General features: G+C 46.2%; 1 protein-coding gene across 1 annotated transcript in view; it reads right to left on the minus strand.

The window, feature by feature from the left end:
• Positions 1-14,986, minus strand: part of rft1 (RFT1 homolog) — a 194,828-nt gene that overhangs the window by 32,392 nt on the left and 147,450 nt on the right. Inside the window, exon 6 of the mRNA XM_038812000.1 lies at positions 3,566-3,700. Within this exon, the coding sequence (XP_038667928.1) occupies positions 3,566-3,700 (135 nt within the window). The remainder of the gene's footprint in view (positions 1-3,565; positions 3,701-14,986) is intronic.

The raw sequence follows: 14,986 nt of genomic DNA on the forward strand, positions 1-14,986 counted from the left end.
TTTTATGTCATGTGATTGAGATTCCAAGCAGTATGGCCACAATCAAATTGTTCATTATTATTACTGTTATGTCTAAGTGGAGGATAACAGACAAACAGTTCAGCTGCTCCTTTCATCATGTCTAAACTGTGGGTGTTACAATTGATTAAATATCAGAGCGAAACAGGCACAGAGATGATTTCAAGACTGCTTTGCATTCCCTGCTCCAACACTGCTGTAGTAATCATTAAACCAGTATCACCTATCACTCCAGAATTGTTCATGCATCAAATGCAAATTGGAGAGATTTCGTTTTGCGAATTAACATTTTGGGATCTACAATATGTGGTGAGTAGAGTCCGTTTGGGAGGAAGAGTTCACTTTGGGACTATGGTTCTTCCTCACTGGGGATTTCCCCACCTCATGTCTGAGTGTTACAGACTCATTGATAGAAATTGATTACTGTGATTAGCCTATCACTCCATTATTTGAGTATTGCTGAAAATATACATGTTGACAAAGCTTTTCATCTTTTTTTATTCATATACAGGATGTGGGCATCGCTGGTTAGGCCAGCATTTATTGCCCATCCCTAGTTGCCCTTCTGAAGGTGGTGGTGAGTTGCCTTCATGAACCGTTACAGTCCTTGAGGTGTAGGTACACCCAATGTGCTGTTAGGGAGAGTCCAGTATGTTGCCCCAGTGACAGTGAAGGAATGGCCGATATATTTCCCAGTCAGGGTGTTGAGTGACTGGGAGGGGAACCTCCAGGTGGTGGGGTTCCCAGGTATCTGCTGCTCTTGTCTTTCTAGATGGTAGTGATGAGTTTGGAAGGTGCTGTTGAAGGAACCTTGGTGAGTTGCTGCAGTGCATCTTGTAGATGGGACACACGGCTGCCACTGTTCGTCAGTGATGGAGGGTTTGAATGTTTGTGGAAGGGGGAGCAATCAAGCGGGGCTGCTTTGTCCTGGATGGTGTCGAGTTTCTTGAGTGTTGTTGGAGCTGCACTCATCCAGGCAATCTTCTAATCATCAGAGCAAATCAGAAGAATACCAAATTGTAAAAGGAACAACAATTTATACTGCATAAGAGTGCTGATTGGTTGGCAAGTGGACTCTGATTGATAGAAGTGTCGCTATGGAGAGTTCACCAGTGAGCTGATAACTAACAGCTGTCAAGCTTTGTCGAAATTCAAAGCAGGCAGGTTAACACTGATTGGTCGAGGCATTGTTCTGGGGACTGACACAGGGAATCGCCCTTGCCTATTTTATTTAGTTGAATAGGGCACAATGTGTGGGCAAGTGCTTTCTGTGTGCAGGACCCAGTGTATTAATAGATTTAGCTTTCAGCTCGCAGGGAACCACACTGTCAGCCCAATTGATAATCTTCCATTGGTTGTCACTGTAATTCTGAACAGACTCAGGATTGTTTGACAAATCTTCAGGGGACAGAACAGTGAAGGAGGAGGGGACTGAACAGTGAAGGAGGAGGGGGGTGAATTGTGATTGAGGAGGGGGGTGAATTGTGATTGAGGAGGGGGGTGATTGAGGAGGGGAGTGACTGAGGAGGGGAGTGACTGAGGAGAAGAGTGACTGAGGAGAAGAGTGACTGAGGAGAAGAGTGACTGAGGAGAAGAGTGACTGAGGAGAAGAGTGACTGAGGAGAAGAGTGACTGAGGAGAAGAGTGACTGAGGAGAAGAGTGACTGAGGAGAAGAGTGACTGAGGAGAAGAGTGACTGAGGAGAAGAGTGACTGAGGAGAAGAGTGACTGAGGAGAAGAGTGACTGAGGAGAAGAGTGACTGAGGAGAAGAGTGACTGAGGAGAAGAGTGACTGAGGAGAAGAGTGACTGAGGAGAAGAGTGACTGAGGAGAAGAGTGACTGAGGAGAAGAGTGACTGAGGAGAAGAGTGACTGAGGAGAAGAGTGACTGAGGAGAAGAGTGACTGAGGAGAAGAGTGACTGAGGAGAAGAGTGACTGAGGAGAAGAGTGACTGAGGAGAAGAGTGACTGAGGAGAAGAGTGACTGAGGAGAAGAGTGACTGAGGAGAAGAGTGACTGAGGAGAAGAGTGACTGAGGAGAAGAGTGACTGAGGAGAAGAGTGACTGAGGAGAAGAGTGACTGAGGAGAAGAGTGACTGAGGAGAAGAGTGACTGAGGAGAAGAGTGACTGAGGAGAAGAGTGACTGAGGAGAAGAGTGACTGAGGAGAAGAGTGACTGAGGAGAAGAGTGACTGAGGAGAAGAGTGACTGAGGAGAAGAGTGACTGAGGAGAAGAGTGACTGAGGAGAAGAGTGACTGAGGAGAAGAGTGACTGAGGAGAAGAGTGACTGAGGAGAAGAGTGACTGAGGAGAAGAGTGACTGAGGAGAAGAGTGACTGAGGAGAAGAGTGACTGAGGAGAAGAGTGACTGAGGAGAAGAGTGACTGAGGAGAAGAGTGACTGAGGAGAAGAGTGACTGAGGAGAAGAGTGACTGAGGAGAAGAGTGACTGAGGAGAAGAGTGACTGAGGAGAAGAGTGACTGAGGAGAAGAGTGACTGAGGAGAAGAGTGACTGAGGAGAAGAGTGACTGAGGAGAAGAGTGACTGAGGAGAAGAGTGACTGAGGAGAAGAGTGACTGAGGAGAAGAGTGACTGAGGAGAAGAGTGACTGAGGAGAAGAGTGACTGAGGAGAAGAGTGACTGAGGAGAAGAGTGACTGAGGAGAAGAGTGACTGAGGAGAAGAGTGACTGAGGAGAAGAGTGACTGAGGAGAAGAGTGACTGAGGAGAAGAGTGACTGAGGAGAAGAGTGACTGAGGAGAAGAGTGACTGAGGAGAAGAGTGACTGAGGAGAAGAGTGACTGAGGAGAAGAGTGACTGAGGAGAAGAGTGACTGAGGAGAAGAGTGACTGAGGAGAAGAGTGACTGAGGAGAAGAGTGACTGAGGAGAAGAGTGACTGAGGAGAAGAGTGACTGAGGAGAAGAGTGACTGAGGAGAAGAGTGACTGAGGAGAAGAGTGACTGAGGAGAAGAGTGACTGAGGAGAAGAGTGACTGAGGAGAAGAGTGACTGAGGAGAAGAGTGACTGAGGAGAAGAGTGACTGAGGAGAAGAGTGACTGAGGAGAAGAGTGACTGAGGAGAAGAGTGACTGAGGAGAAGAGTGACTGAGGAGAAGAGTGACTGAGGAGAAGAGTGACTGAGGAGAAGAGTGACTGAGGAGAAGAGTGACTGAGGAGAAGAGTGACTGAGGAGAAGAGTGACTGAGGAGAAGAGTGACTGAGGAGAAGAGTGACTGAGGAGAAGAGTGACTGAGGAGAAGAGTGACTGAGGAGAAGAGTGACTGAGGAGAAGAGTGACTGAGGAGAAGAGTGACTGAGGAGAAGAGTGACTGAGGAGAAGAGTGACTGAGGAGAAGAGTGACTGAGGAGAAGAGTGACTGAGGAGAAGAGTGACTGAGGAGAAGAGTGACTGAGGAGAAGAGTGACTGAGGAGAAGAGTGACTGAGGAGGGTGGGGAACCGTCAGTAGGGGGAGTACAAACTGGGAATGGGGGCAACGAAGGGCGGCCATCCGGCAGGTAAACAGTGACTGGGGATCACATCCCTTACCTGATGACAGAGAAACTTCGGCATTAGGTCTCCCAGTGTGGAGATGGGGAAAGATTTTCTTTGTGCTTCCTGTGAACCAACAAACTTCACAAAATATAGCACATAGCAAGCGAGGAGACAGCTCGAGTACAGCAGCTTTCAGGAAAAGAAAACAGTTGTGTTAACATCAGTTTAGAGATAATTGCAGCAAATTACAGTAAACAGATGATAGGGAAAGGAGCAAGCCACAGCCATCAGTCTCCACCCTGACCGGGACCCCTCACATTCACAGAATAATACAGTGCAAAAGAGACCCTTCGGCCCATCAAGTCTGCACCGGCCCTTGAAAGAGCACCTTTCTTGAGCCCACACCTCCACACTATTCCCATAACCCAGTAACCTCATCTAACCTTTGGACATTAAGGAACAATTTATCATGGCCAATCCACCTAACCCGCAGATCTCTGGACTGTGGGAGGAAACCGGAGCACCCGGAGGAAACCCACGCAGACACGGGGAGAACGTGCAGACTCCACACAGACAGTCACCCGATCCAGGTATTTTTTTAAAGGATGCGAGGCAACCCGCCTCTACCACCCTCCCAGGCAGTGTGTTCCAGACCATCACCACCCTCTGGGTAAAAAGATTTTTCCTCAAATCCCCCCTAAACCTCCCACCCCTCACTTTGAACTTGTGTCCCCTTGTAACTGACCCTTCAACTAAGGGGAACAGCTGCTCCCTATACACGTCCCTCATAATCTTGTCCACCTCGATCAGGTCACCCCTCATTCTTCTCTGCTCCAGTGAAAACAACCCAAGCCTATCCAACCTCTCTTCATAATTTAAATGTTCCATCCCAGGCACCATCCTGGTGAATCTCCTCTGCACCCCCTCCAGTGCAATCACACCCTTCCTATAATGTGGTGACCAGAATTGCACACAGTTCTCCAACTGTGGCCTCACCAAAGTTCTCCAACTCCAACATGACCTGCCTGCTTTTGTAATCTATGCCCCGATTGATAAAAGCGAGTGCCCCATATGCCTTTTTCACCCCCCTATTAACCTGCCCTCTGACTTCAGAGATCTATTTACAAACACGCCACAGTCTCTTTCATCCTCAGAACTTCCAGTGTCAGGCCATTCATTGAATATTTCCGTGTCAAATTATTCCTTCCGAAGTGTAACAGCTCACACTTTTCAGGTTTAAATTCCATCTGCCACTTTTCTGCCCATTTGACCAGCCCGTCTATATCTTTCCGTAACTTGAAACACTCAACCTCACTGTTAACCACCCGGCCAATCTTTGTGTCATCTGCAAACTTATTGATCCTACACCCGCACATCTATGTAGTTTATATAAATGACAAACAATAGGGGACCCAGTACAGATCCCTGTGGTACGCCTCTGGTCACTGGCTTCCAGACACTAAAGCAGCCGCCTGTCATCACCCTCTGTCTCCTACAGCAAAGCAAGTTTTGAATCCACCTTACCAAGTTCCCATGTATCCCATGTGCATTTGCCTTCTTTATAATTCTCCCATGTGGGACCTTGTCAAAGGCTTTGCTGAAATCTATGTAAACTACATCAACTATACTACCTTCATCGACACACCTGGTCACATGCTTGAAAATTCAATCAAATGTGTTAGGCATCACCTCCCTCTGACAAAGCCATACTGACTATTCCTGATCAAACATTGCATCTCCAAGTGGAGATAGATTCTCGCCTTCAAAATTTCGTCCAATTGTTTCCCTGCCACTATCATAAGACTCACTGGTCTGTAGTTCCCTGGCTTATTTCTACAACCTTTCTTAAATAATGGGACCACATTAGCGGTTCTCCAGTCCTCTAGCATTTCCGTCGAGGCCAGAGAGGAATTAAAAAATTGATCAGAGCCCCTGGAATCTCCTCCCTCTCCTCCCACGGCAACCTGGGTCACAATTCATCTGGACCTAGAGATTTGTGCACTTTTAAGCTGCCCACACCTCCAATACCTTGTCCCTACCTATGACAATTTGCTCAAGAACCTCAGTTTCTCTCCTTGAGCTTGATATCTACATCTTCATTCTCTTGGGTGAAGACGGATATGAAATATTCGTTTACACCCTACCAATGTCCTCAGGCTCCACCCACAGATTTTCCCCTTGGTCCCTAATGAGCCCTACTCTTTCCCTGGTTATCCTCTTCATATTGATATACTTATAGAATATCTTGGGACTTTCTCTACTTTTACCAACCAGAGCTTTCTCATATCCCCTCTTTGCTCTCCTAATTGTTTTTTAAGCTCCATCCTACACTTTCTGTATTCCACTAATGCCTCTGCTGATTTGTTTCCCTTGTACCTGCCAAACTCCTCTCATTGTATCCTGAATATCTGGTCATCCATGATTCTCTGGGCTTGTTACTCCATCCTATCACCCTAGTAGGATCAGGTTGGGCATGTACCCTCCCATTTCCTTTTGAATGCCACCCCCCCACCCCCGCCACCGCTCTTCTGTAGATTTTCCCACAAATTACTCTTTCCAGCCTACCTTGGCCAGGTCCTGCCTTATTTTACTAAAATCTGGTCGCCCCCAATATAAAACCTTTTTTGCAACTTGTCTATTTCTTTGTCCATAACAAACTTAAATTGTACCATGCTGTGATCACTATCACTAAAATGCTCCCGCACCAACACATCAACTACCTGTCTGGCTTAATTCCCCAGAATTAGGTCCAGCACTTGTTGGACCCTCTGCATGTTGAGCTAAAAAGTTTTCCTTTTTACATTTTAAAAACTCTACTTTATCGAAGGCCTCAACATCATGACTATTCCAATTAATTTTAACTACGATGTTGTGGCCATTACGGAGACATGGATTTCACAGGGGCAGGAATGATTGTTAGATGTTCTGGGTTTAGATGTTTTAAGAAGAATAGGTAAAAGAGGAGGGGGAGTGGCACTGTTAATTAGGGAGTGCATCACAGCTGCAGAAAAGGAGGAAGTCGAGGAGGGTTCATCTACAGAGTCTGTATGGGTGGAAGTCACAAACAAGAAAGGAGCAGTCACTTTATTGGGAGATTTCTATAGTCCCCCCAATAGAAGCAGCGTCATGGAGGAACAGATTGGGTGGCAGATCTTGGAACGGTGCAGAAGTGCCAGGGTTGTTGTCATGGGGGACTTCAACTTCCCGAATATTGACTGGAACCTCCTTAGTGCAAATGGTTTGGATGGAGCAGATTTTTCTCAGGTGTGTACAGGAAGGATTCCTGACTCAATATGTCGATAGGCCAACTAGGGAAAAGGCCATATTGGATTTGGTGCTTGGCAACGAACCAGGCCAGGTGTCAGATGTCTCGGTGGGAGAGCATTTCGGTGACAGTGACCACAACTCCTTGACCTTTACCACAGTCATGGAGAGGGACAGGAACAGACAGTAGGGGAAGGTATTTAATTGAGGGAGGGGAAATTATACTGCTATTAGACAGGAGCTGAGGAGCATAAATTGGGAACAGTTGTTCTCAGGGATATGCACAACATTAATGTGGGGATTGTTTAAGGAGCACTTGCTGCGAGTGCTGGATAGTTTTGTCCCACTGAGACGAAGAAGGAATGGTAAGGTGAAGGAGCCTTGGATGACAAGAGAAGTGGAGCTTCTAGTCCAGAGGAAGAAGGAGGCTTACGTAAGATTGAGGAAGCAAGGATCTGGCACGGCTCCAGAGGATTACAAGGTAGCCAGGAAGGAACTCAAAAATAGACTTAGAAGAGCAAGAAGGGGGCATGAAAAAGCCCTGGCAGGAAGGATTAGGGAAAACCCCAAAGCGTTCTACACTTACGTGAGAAAGAAGAGGATGATCAGAGTGAGAGTAGGGCCGATCAGGGATAGTGGAGGGAACTTGTGCCTAGAGTCTGAAGAGATGGGGGAGGCCATAAATGAATATTTTGCTCCAGTATTCACTAGAGAGAGGGACCTTGTTGCTCATGAGAATAGCGTGAACCAGGTTAATAGACTAAAACAGGTTGATATTAAGAAGAAGGATATGCTGGAAATTTTGAAAAGCATCAGGATAGACAAGACCCTGGGCCTGACGGGATATACCCAAGGTTACTACAGGAAGCAAGGGAGATTGCTGTGCCGTTGGTGATGATCTTTGCATCCTTAATCTCCACTGGAGTAGTACCGGATGATTGAGGGAGGCAACTTTTGTTCCCCTGTTCAAGAAAGGGAATAGGGAAACCCTTGGGAATGACAGACCAGTCAGACTTACATTGGTAGTGAGCAAAATACTGGAAAGGTTTCTGAAAGATAAGATTTATGATTATTTAGAAAATGTAATTTGATAGTCAGCATGGCTTTGTGAGGGGCAAGCCATGCCTCACATGCCTCATTGAATTCTTTGTGCCTCTTTGTAAGGTATTTCCTCGTGTTTGTTATTCCCAGGTGCCAGTGTGAGTGTGTTGTGTTCCATCGGTTTGACAATTTAAGAGAACTTCCTCATTTCAACTGAGCATGCTCAAGAACTCCATCTCCCACCCCTCCGTACACCCAGAGCTCAGCTTCCAAATCATACAATGAGCTATTAGTATGTTGAATGTATCCTTGATGCATCACAATCATTGGCTGAGCATGCTCTGTCTAAATTAATGAGATGGTTCTGTTAAAGAGACCCTGTCCTAGCTTTGTGGTCTACAGCATGTCTGACCCGCAGTGGTACCAACTGATGTGGCGAAAGCAGCTGCAAAATTTACAGGGATTATGAGTGGTGTGGCCCCTTTAAGGATATAGAAATTGGGAAGGAAAACTTGCGAGCCCTCCTCACAGTGCAAGACTGTTGTGGACAGACATCTGAGATCTCGCAGCAAAATAACTCCCAAGCAGCTTAGCATCTAATACACTGTTGTTCCCTAAACCATCAGCAGAATGCCTGTTGAAGGGTTTTTTTTGGTGGGAGCAATGTGTCGATTGCCATTTCTACCGGTAGTAGTATTAATGTTCCGAACATTCCCAGTGCGGAGTCTGCACATCCTCCCCGTGTGTGTGCGTGGGTTTCCTCCGGGTGCTCCGGTTTCCTCCCACAGTCCAAAGATGTGCAGGTTAGGTGGATTGGCCATGATAAATTGCCCTTAGTGTCCAAAATTGCTCTTAGTGTTGGGTGGGGTTACTGGGTTATGGGGATAGGGTGGAGTTGTTGACCTTGGGTAGGGTGCTCTTTCCAAGAGCCGGTGCAGACTCGATGGGCCGAATGGACTCCTTCTGCGCTGTAAATTCTATGATAAATTCTATGAGACACATTGATGAAGGTCGGGTAGTGGATGTGGTGTATATGGATTTCAGTGAGGCATTTGAGAATGTTCCCCATGGTAGGCTCATTCAGAAAGTCAGGGGGCATGGGATACAGGGGAATTTGGTTGTCTAGATACAGAATTGGCTGGCCGAAAGAAGACAGTGAGTGATAGTGGATGGAAAGTATTCCGCCTGGAGGTCGGTGACCAGTGGTGTCTCGCAGGGATCTATTCTAGTTCCTCTGCTCTTTGTGGTTTTTATAAATGACTTGGATGAGGAAGTGGAAGGGTGGGTTAGTAAGTTTGCCGATGACACAAAGGTTGGTGGAGTTGTAGTGTTGAGGACACAGGTTACAACAGGACATTGACAGGATGCAGAGCTGGGCTGAGAAGTGGCAGATGGAGTTCAACCTTGATAAATGTGAAGTGATTGATTTTGTACGGTCGAATTTGAATGCTGAATACAGGGTTAAAGGCAGGATTGTTGGAAGTGTGGAGGAACAGAGGGATCTTGGGGTCCATCTACATAGATCCCTCAAAGTTGCCACCCAGATGGATAGGGTTGTTAAGAAGATGTATGGTATGTTGGCTTTCATTAACAGGGCGATTGAGTTTAATAGCCGTGAGGTTTTGCTGCAGCTTTATAAAACCCTGGTTAGACTGCACTTGTGTCATGTGAGAGTACTTTTAAGAAATGGGCGCTTAAGAAATGTACCTTTAAGAAATGGGTGTTTATCAGTGATGTCAGAGAGTGGGTGAAGCTGGGATGTCTGTCAGATTTTTACTTTCGTTTTCGGCTGTTTGCTGCAGGGTATGTTTTAGTTTTGTTTTCAGCGTTGCAGCTGAAGCCAGACAAAGCAGGTGTACTGCTGTTTTCTCTGACGTGAAAAGACTATCTCTTGATCATTTGGTGAATTCAGAATTATAAATGTTCTCAGTAGTGAATGTAAACCTGATGTGCTTCTGTTAAAAGGTGTTTCTTTTGTCTTCTGGATGTTGTTTGGAAAGTTATTAAGGATTACTTAGTGTTGTATTCTTTGGGGGTTGTATTTGAATTGATGGTTGCTAAGATGTTCACTATATGTTTTAAAAAGGTTAACTTGAGTTCATAGAATCAACATTGTTTTGCTTTTTGCGTCCCTAGTAGCCCGACGGAGGATCTTGCTACAGTGGAAGGATGCGAGACCCCCAAGCGTGGAGACCTGGATCAATGACATGGCGGGTTTTATCAAGCTAGAGAAGGTCAAATTAGCCCTGAGAGGATCGGTACAAGGGTTCTTTAGGCGGTGGCAACCTTTCCTCGACTTTCTGGCTCAACAGGGGGGGGGGGGGGGGGGGGGAGACGTTGACTATGTTTGCTTATTAAATTTTAATTTATTTTTAAGTTCTCTTGTTGTTTACTGGGTTTGGGAGGGTGGGGGGGGGGGTGTGATACGTGCGTTGATACGGTCTTGGGGGTGATACAGTTATTATGGTGTTTTATTGTTGCTTTTCATTGTTTGTTGTTATATTTTCTGTAAAAAATTCCAATAAAAATTATTTTTAAAAAAACAAAAACATTGTTTTGCTTTAAAAAATACTTTTCAATTTCTGCTGTACCACACCTGTAGAGTGGGCCGTGTGCTCCCCATACCACAATCTATTAAAAGTTGTGGGTCAGGTGAATTCCATGATACACTTTGGGGTTAAACCCTGGCCCATAACACTTGGAATATTGTGTCCAGTTCTGGTCACCTCATTATAGGAAGGATGTAGATGCTTTGGAGAGGGTGCAGAGGACATGCTAGGGATTTTCTCACTGGAGAGAAGGAGGAAGAGAGGTGACTTGATAGAGGTGTACAAGGTGATGAGAGGCATGGATAAAGTGGATAGCCAGACTTTTCCCCAGGGCGGAAATGGCTGTCACAAGGGGACATCATTTGAAGGTGATTGGAGGAAGGTGTCAGAGGTCGGTTCTTTACACAAGAGAGTGGTGGGTGTGTGGAATGCACTTCCAGCAGAGGTGGTGGAAACAGAGTCATTGGGGACATTTAAGCGACCCTTGGACAGGCAGATGGACAGCAGTAAATTGAAGGGGTGTAGGTTAGGTTGATCTTAGATTAGGATAAATGATCGGCACAACATCATGGGCTGAAGGGCCTGTACTGTGCTGTACTGTTCTAGGTACCTGCCCAGTGCCCCATCCAGGGCCCAGCGACCTATGTGATCCAAATTTAAAATCTCACTAAAAACAAGCAGGCTTCAAAGTGCTAGTCAGTTAATCAGCTACACCACGAGAGGGACTCAAAAACTAGAACTAAAAATAACCGACCCTGAAAAACACAAAGATATACTGGACACGGGAACACACTCAAACTGCAATGTAATTGGACAGGCTGAGTGAGTGGCAAATGAATGGCAGATGCAGTATAATTTGGATAAATGCGAGGTTATCCACTTTGGTAGAATAAAACAAGGCAGACTATTATCTGAATGGCCATAAATTAGGAAAGGGGTATCTGCAACGAGACCTGGGCGTCCTCGTACACCAGTCACTGAAGGTAAGCGCGCAGGTACAGCAGGTGGTAAAGAAGGCAAATGGTATGTTGGCCTTGATTGCGAGAGGATTCGAGCACAGGAGCAGGGATGTGTTGCTGCAATTATACAGGGCCTTGGTGAGACCACACCTGGAGTATTGTGAGCAGCTTTGGTCTCCTTCTCTGAGGAAGGATGTTCTTGTTCTCGAGGGAGTTCAGCAAAGGGTTACCAGATTGATTCCTGGGATAGCAGGGATACAAAGTTGCAGGAGTGTACCGGCAGGAAGGAAGGTGGTCTAAAGTGCGTCTACTTCAATGCCAGGAGCATCCAGAATAAGGTGGGTGAGCTTGCGGCATGGATTAGTACCTGGGACTTCGATGTTGTGGCCATTTCGGAGATATGGATAGAGCAGGGACAGGAATGGTTGCTGCAGGTGCCGGGGTTTAGATATTTCAGTAAGTTCAGGGAAGGTGGTAAGAGAGGGGGAGGGGTGGCATTGTTAGTCAAGGACAGTATTACGGTGGCTGAGAGGACATTTGATGAGGACTCGAATACTGAGGTAGTATGGGCTGAGTTAAGAAACAGAAAAGGAGAGGTCACCCTGTTAGGGCTTTTCTATAGGCCTCTGAAAAGTTCCAGAGATGTAGAGGAAAGGATTGCAAAGATGATTCTGGATAGGAGCGAAAATAACAGGGTAGTTGTTATGGGGGACTTTAACTTTCCAAATATTGACTGGAAACACTATAGTTCGAGTACTTTAGATGGATCCGTTTTTGTCCAGTGTGTGCGGAGGGTTTCCTGACGCAGTATGTAGATAGGCCAACAAGAGGAGAGGCCATATTGGATTTGGTACTGGGTAATGAACCAGGACAGGTCTTAGATTTGGAGGTAGGTGAGCATTTTGGTGATAGTGACCACAATTCGATTACGTTTACTTTAGCGATGGAAAGGGATAGGTATAAACCGCAGGGCAAGAGTTATTGCTGGGGGAAAGGCAATTATGATGCGATGAGGCAAGACTTAGGATGCATCGCCTGGAGAGGAAAACTGCAGGAGATGGACACAATGGAAATGTGGAGCATGTTCAAGGAACAGTTACTGCGTGTCCTTGATAAGTATGTTTGGGGCAGCACGGTAGCATGGTGGTTAGCATAAATGCTTCACAGTTCCAGGGTCCCAGGTTCGATTCCCGGCTGGGTCACTGTCTGTGTGGAGTCTGCACGTCCTCCCCATGTGTGCATGGGTTTCCTCCGGGTGCTCCGGTTTCCTCCCACAGTCCAAAGATGTGCGGGTTAGGTGGATTGGCCATGCTAAATTGCCCGTAGTGTCCTAAAAAGGTTAAGGGGGGGCTGTTGGGTTACGGGTATAGGGTGGATCCGTGGGTTTGAGTAGGGTGATCATTGCTCGGCACAACATTGAGGGCCGAAGGGCCTGTTCTGTGCTGTACTGTTCTATGTACCTGTTAGGCAGGGAGGAAGTGGTCGAGTGAGGGAACCATGGGTTACTAAAGCAGTTGAATCACTTGTCAAGAGGAAGGAGGCGGCTCATGTGAAGATGAGACATGATGGTTCAGTTGGGTCGCTTGAGAGTTACAAGTTAGCTAGGAAGGCTCTAAAGAGAGAGCTAAGAAGAGCCAAGCGAGGACATGAGAAGTCTTTGGCAGGTAGGATCAAGGATAACCCTAAAGCTTTCTATAGGTATATCAGGAATAAAAGAATGACTAAGGTAAGAGTAGGGCCGGTCAAGGACAGTAGTGGGAAGATGTGCGTAGAGTCCGAGGAGATAGGAGAGGTGCTAAATGAGTATTTTTCGTCAATATTCATACAGGAAAAAGACAAAGTTGTCGAGGGGAATACTGAGATACAGGCTACTAGACTAGAAGGGCTTGAGGTTCAAAAGGAGGAGGTGTTAGCGATTCTGGAAAGTGTGAAAATAGATAAGTCCCCTGGGCCGGATGGGATTTATCCTAGGATTCTCTGGGAAGCTAGGGAGGAAATTGCTGAGCCTTTGGCTTTGATCTTTAAGTCATCTTTGTCTACAGGAACAGTGCCAGAGGACTGGAGGATAGCAAATGTTGTCCCCTTGTACAAGAAGGGGAGTAGAGATAACCCCGGTAACTATAGACCAGTGAGCCTTACTTCTGTTGTGGGAAAAGTCTTGGAAAGGTTTATAAGAGATAGGATGTATAATCATCTGGAAAGGAATAATTTGATTAGAGATAGTCAACATGGTTTTGTGAAATGTAGGTCGTGCCTCACAAACCTCATTGACTTCTTCGAGAAGGTGACCAAACAGGTGGATGAGGGTAAAGCAGTTGATGTGGTGTATATGGATTTCAGTAAAGCGTTTGATAAGGTTCCCCACGGTAGGCTATTGCAGAAAATACAGAGGCATGTGATTCAGGGTGATTTAGCAGTTTGGATCAGAAATTGGATAGCTGATAGAAGACAAAGCGTGGTGGTTGATGGGAAATACTCTGACTGGTGTCCAGTTACTAGTGGTGTGCCACAAGGATCTGTTTTGGGGTCGTTGCTGTTTGTCATTTTAAAAATGACCTGGAGGAGGGCGTAGAAGGATGGGTGAGTAAATTTGCAGAATGACACTAAAGTCGGTGGAGTTGTGGACAGTGCAGAAGGATGTTACAAGTTACAGAGGGACATAGATAAGCTGCAGAGCTGAGCTGACAGGTGGCAAATGGAGTTTAATGCAGAAAAGTGTGAGGTGATTCATTTTGGAAGGAATAACAGAAAGGCAGAGTACTGGGCTAATGGTAAGATTCTTGGTAGTATGGATGAGCAGAGAGATCTCGGTGTCCATGTCCATAGATACCTGAAAAGTTGCCACCCAGGTTGAGAGGGTTGTTAAGAAGGCGTACAAGTGTGTTAGCTTTTATTGGTAGAGGAATTGAGTTTCGGAGCCATGAAGTCATGTTGCAGTTGTACAAAACTCTGGTGCGGCCGCATTTGGAGTATTGTGTACAGTTCTGGTCGCCGCATTATAGGAAGGATGTGGAAGCGTTGGAAAGGGTGCAGAGGAGATTTAGAAGAATGTTGCCTGGTATGGAGGGAAGATCATATGAGGAAAGACTGAAGGACTTGAGGCTGTTTTCGTTAGAGAGAAGAAGGTTAAAAGGGGACTTAATTTAGGCATACAAGATGATCAGAGGATTAGATAGGGTGGACACGAGAGCCTTTTATCCTCGGATGGTGATGTCCAGCACGAGGGGACATAGCTTTAAATTGAGGGGAGATAGATATAGGACAGATGTCAGAGGTAGGTTCTTTACTCAGAGAGTAGTAAGGGAGTGGAATGCCCTGCCTGCAACAGTAGTGGACTCGCCAACACTAAGGACATTCAAATGGTCATTGGATAGGCATATGGACGATAAGGGAATAGTGTAGAGGGACTTTAGAAGGGTTTCACAGGACGGTGCAACATCGAGGGCTGAAGGACCTGTACTGCGCTGCAATGTTCTATGTTCTATAGCGGGACTTACATCGGAGGAGAGATTGAGCCAGTTAGGATTGTATTCGCTGGAGTTCAGAAGAATGGGGGGAGGGGATCTCATAGAAACCCATGAAATTCAAACAGGGCTGGACAGGGTAGATAGATAGAGAAATACAGCACAGAACAGGCCCTTCGGCCCATGATGTTGTGCCGA

Source organism: Scyliorhinus canicula, chromosome 11 (genome assembly GCF_902713615.1).
Source record: "Scyliorhinus canicula chromosome 11, sScyCan1.1, whole genome shotgun sequence".
Taxonomy (NCBI): Eukaryota; Metazoa; Chordata; class Chondrichthyes; order Carcharhiniformes; family Scyliorhinidae; genus Scyliorhinus; species Scyliorhinus canicula.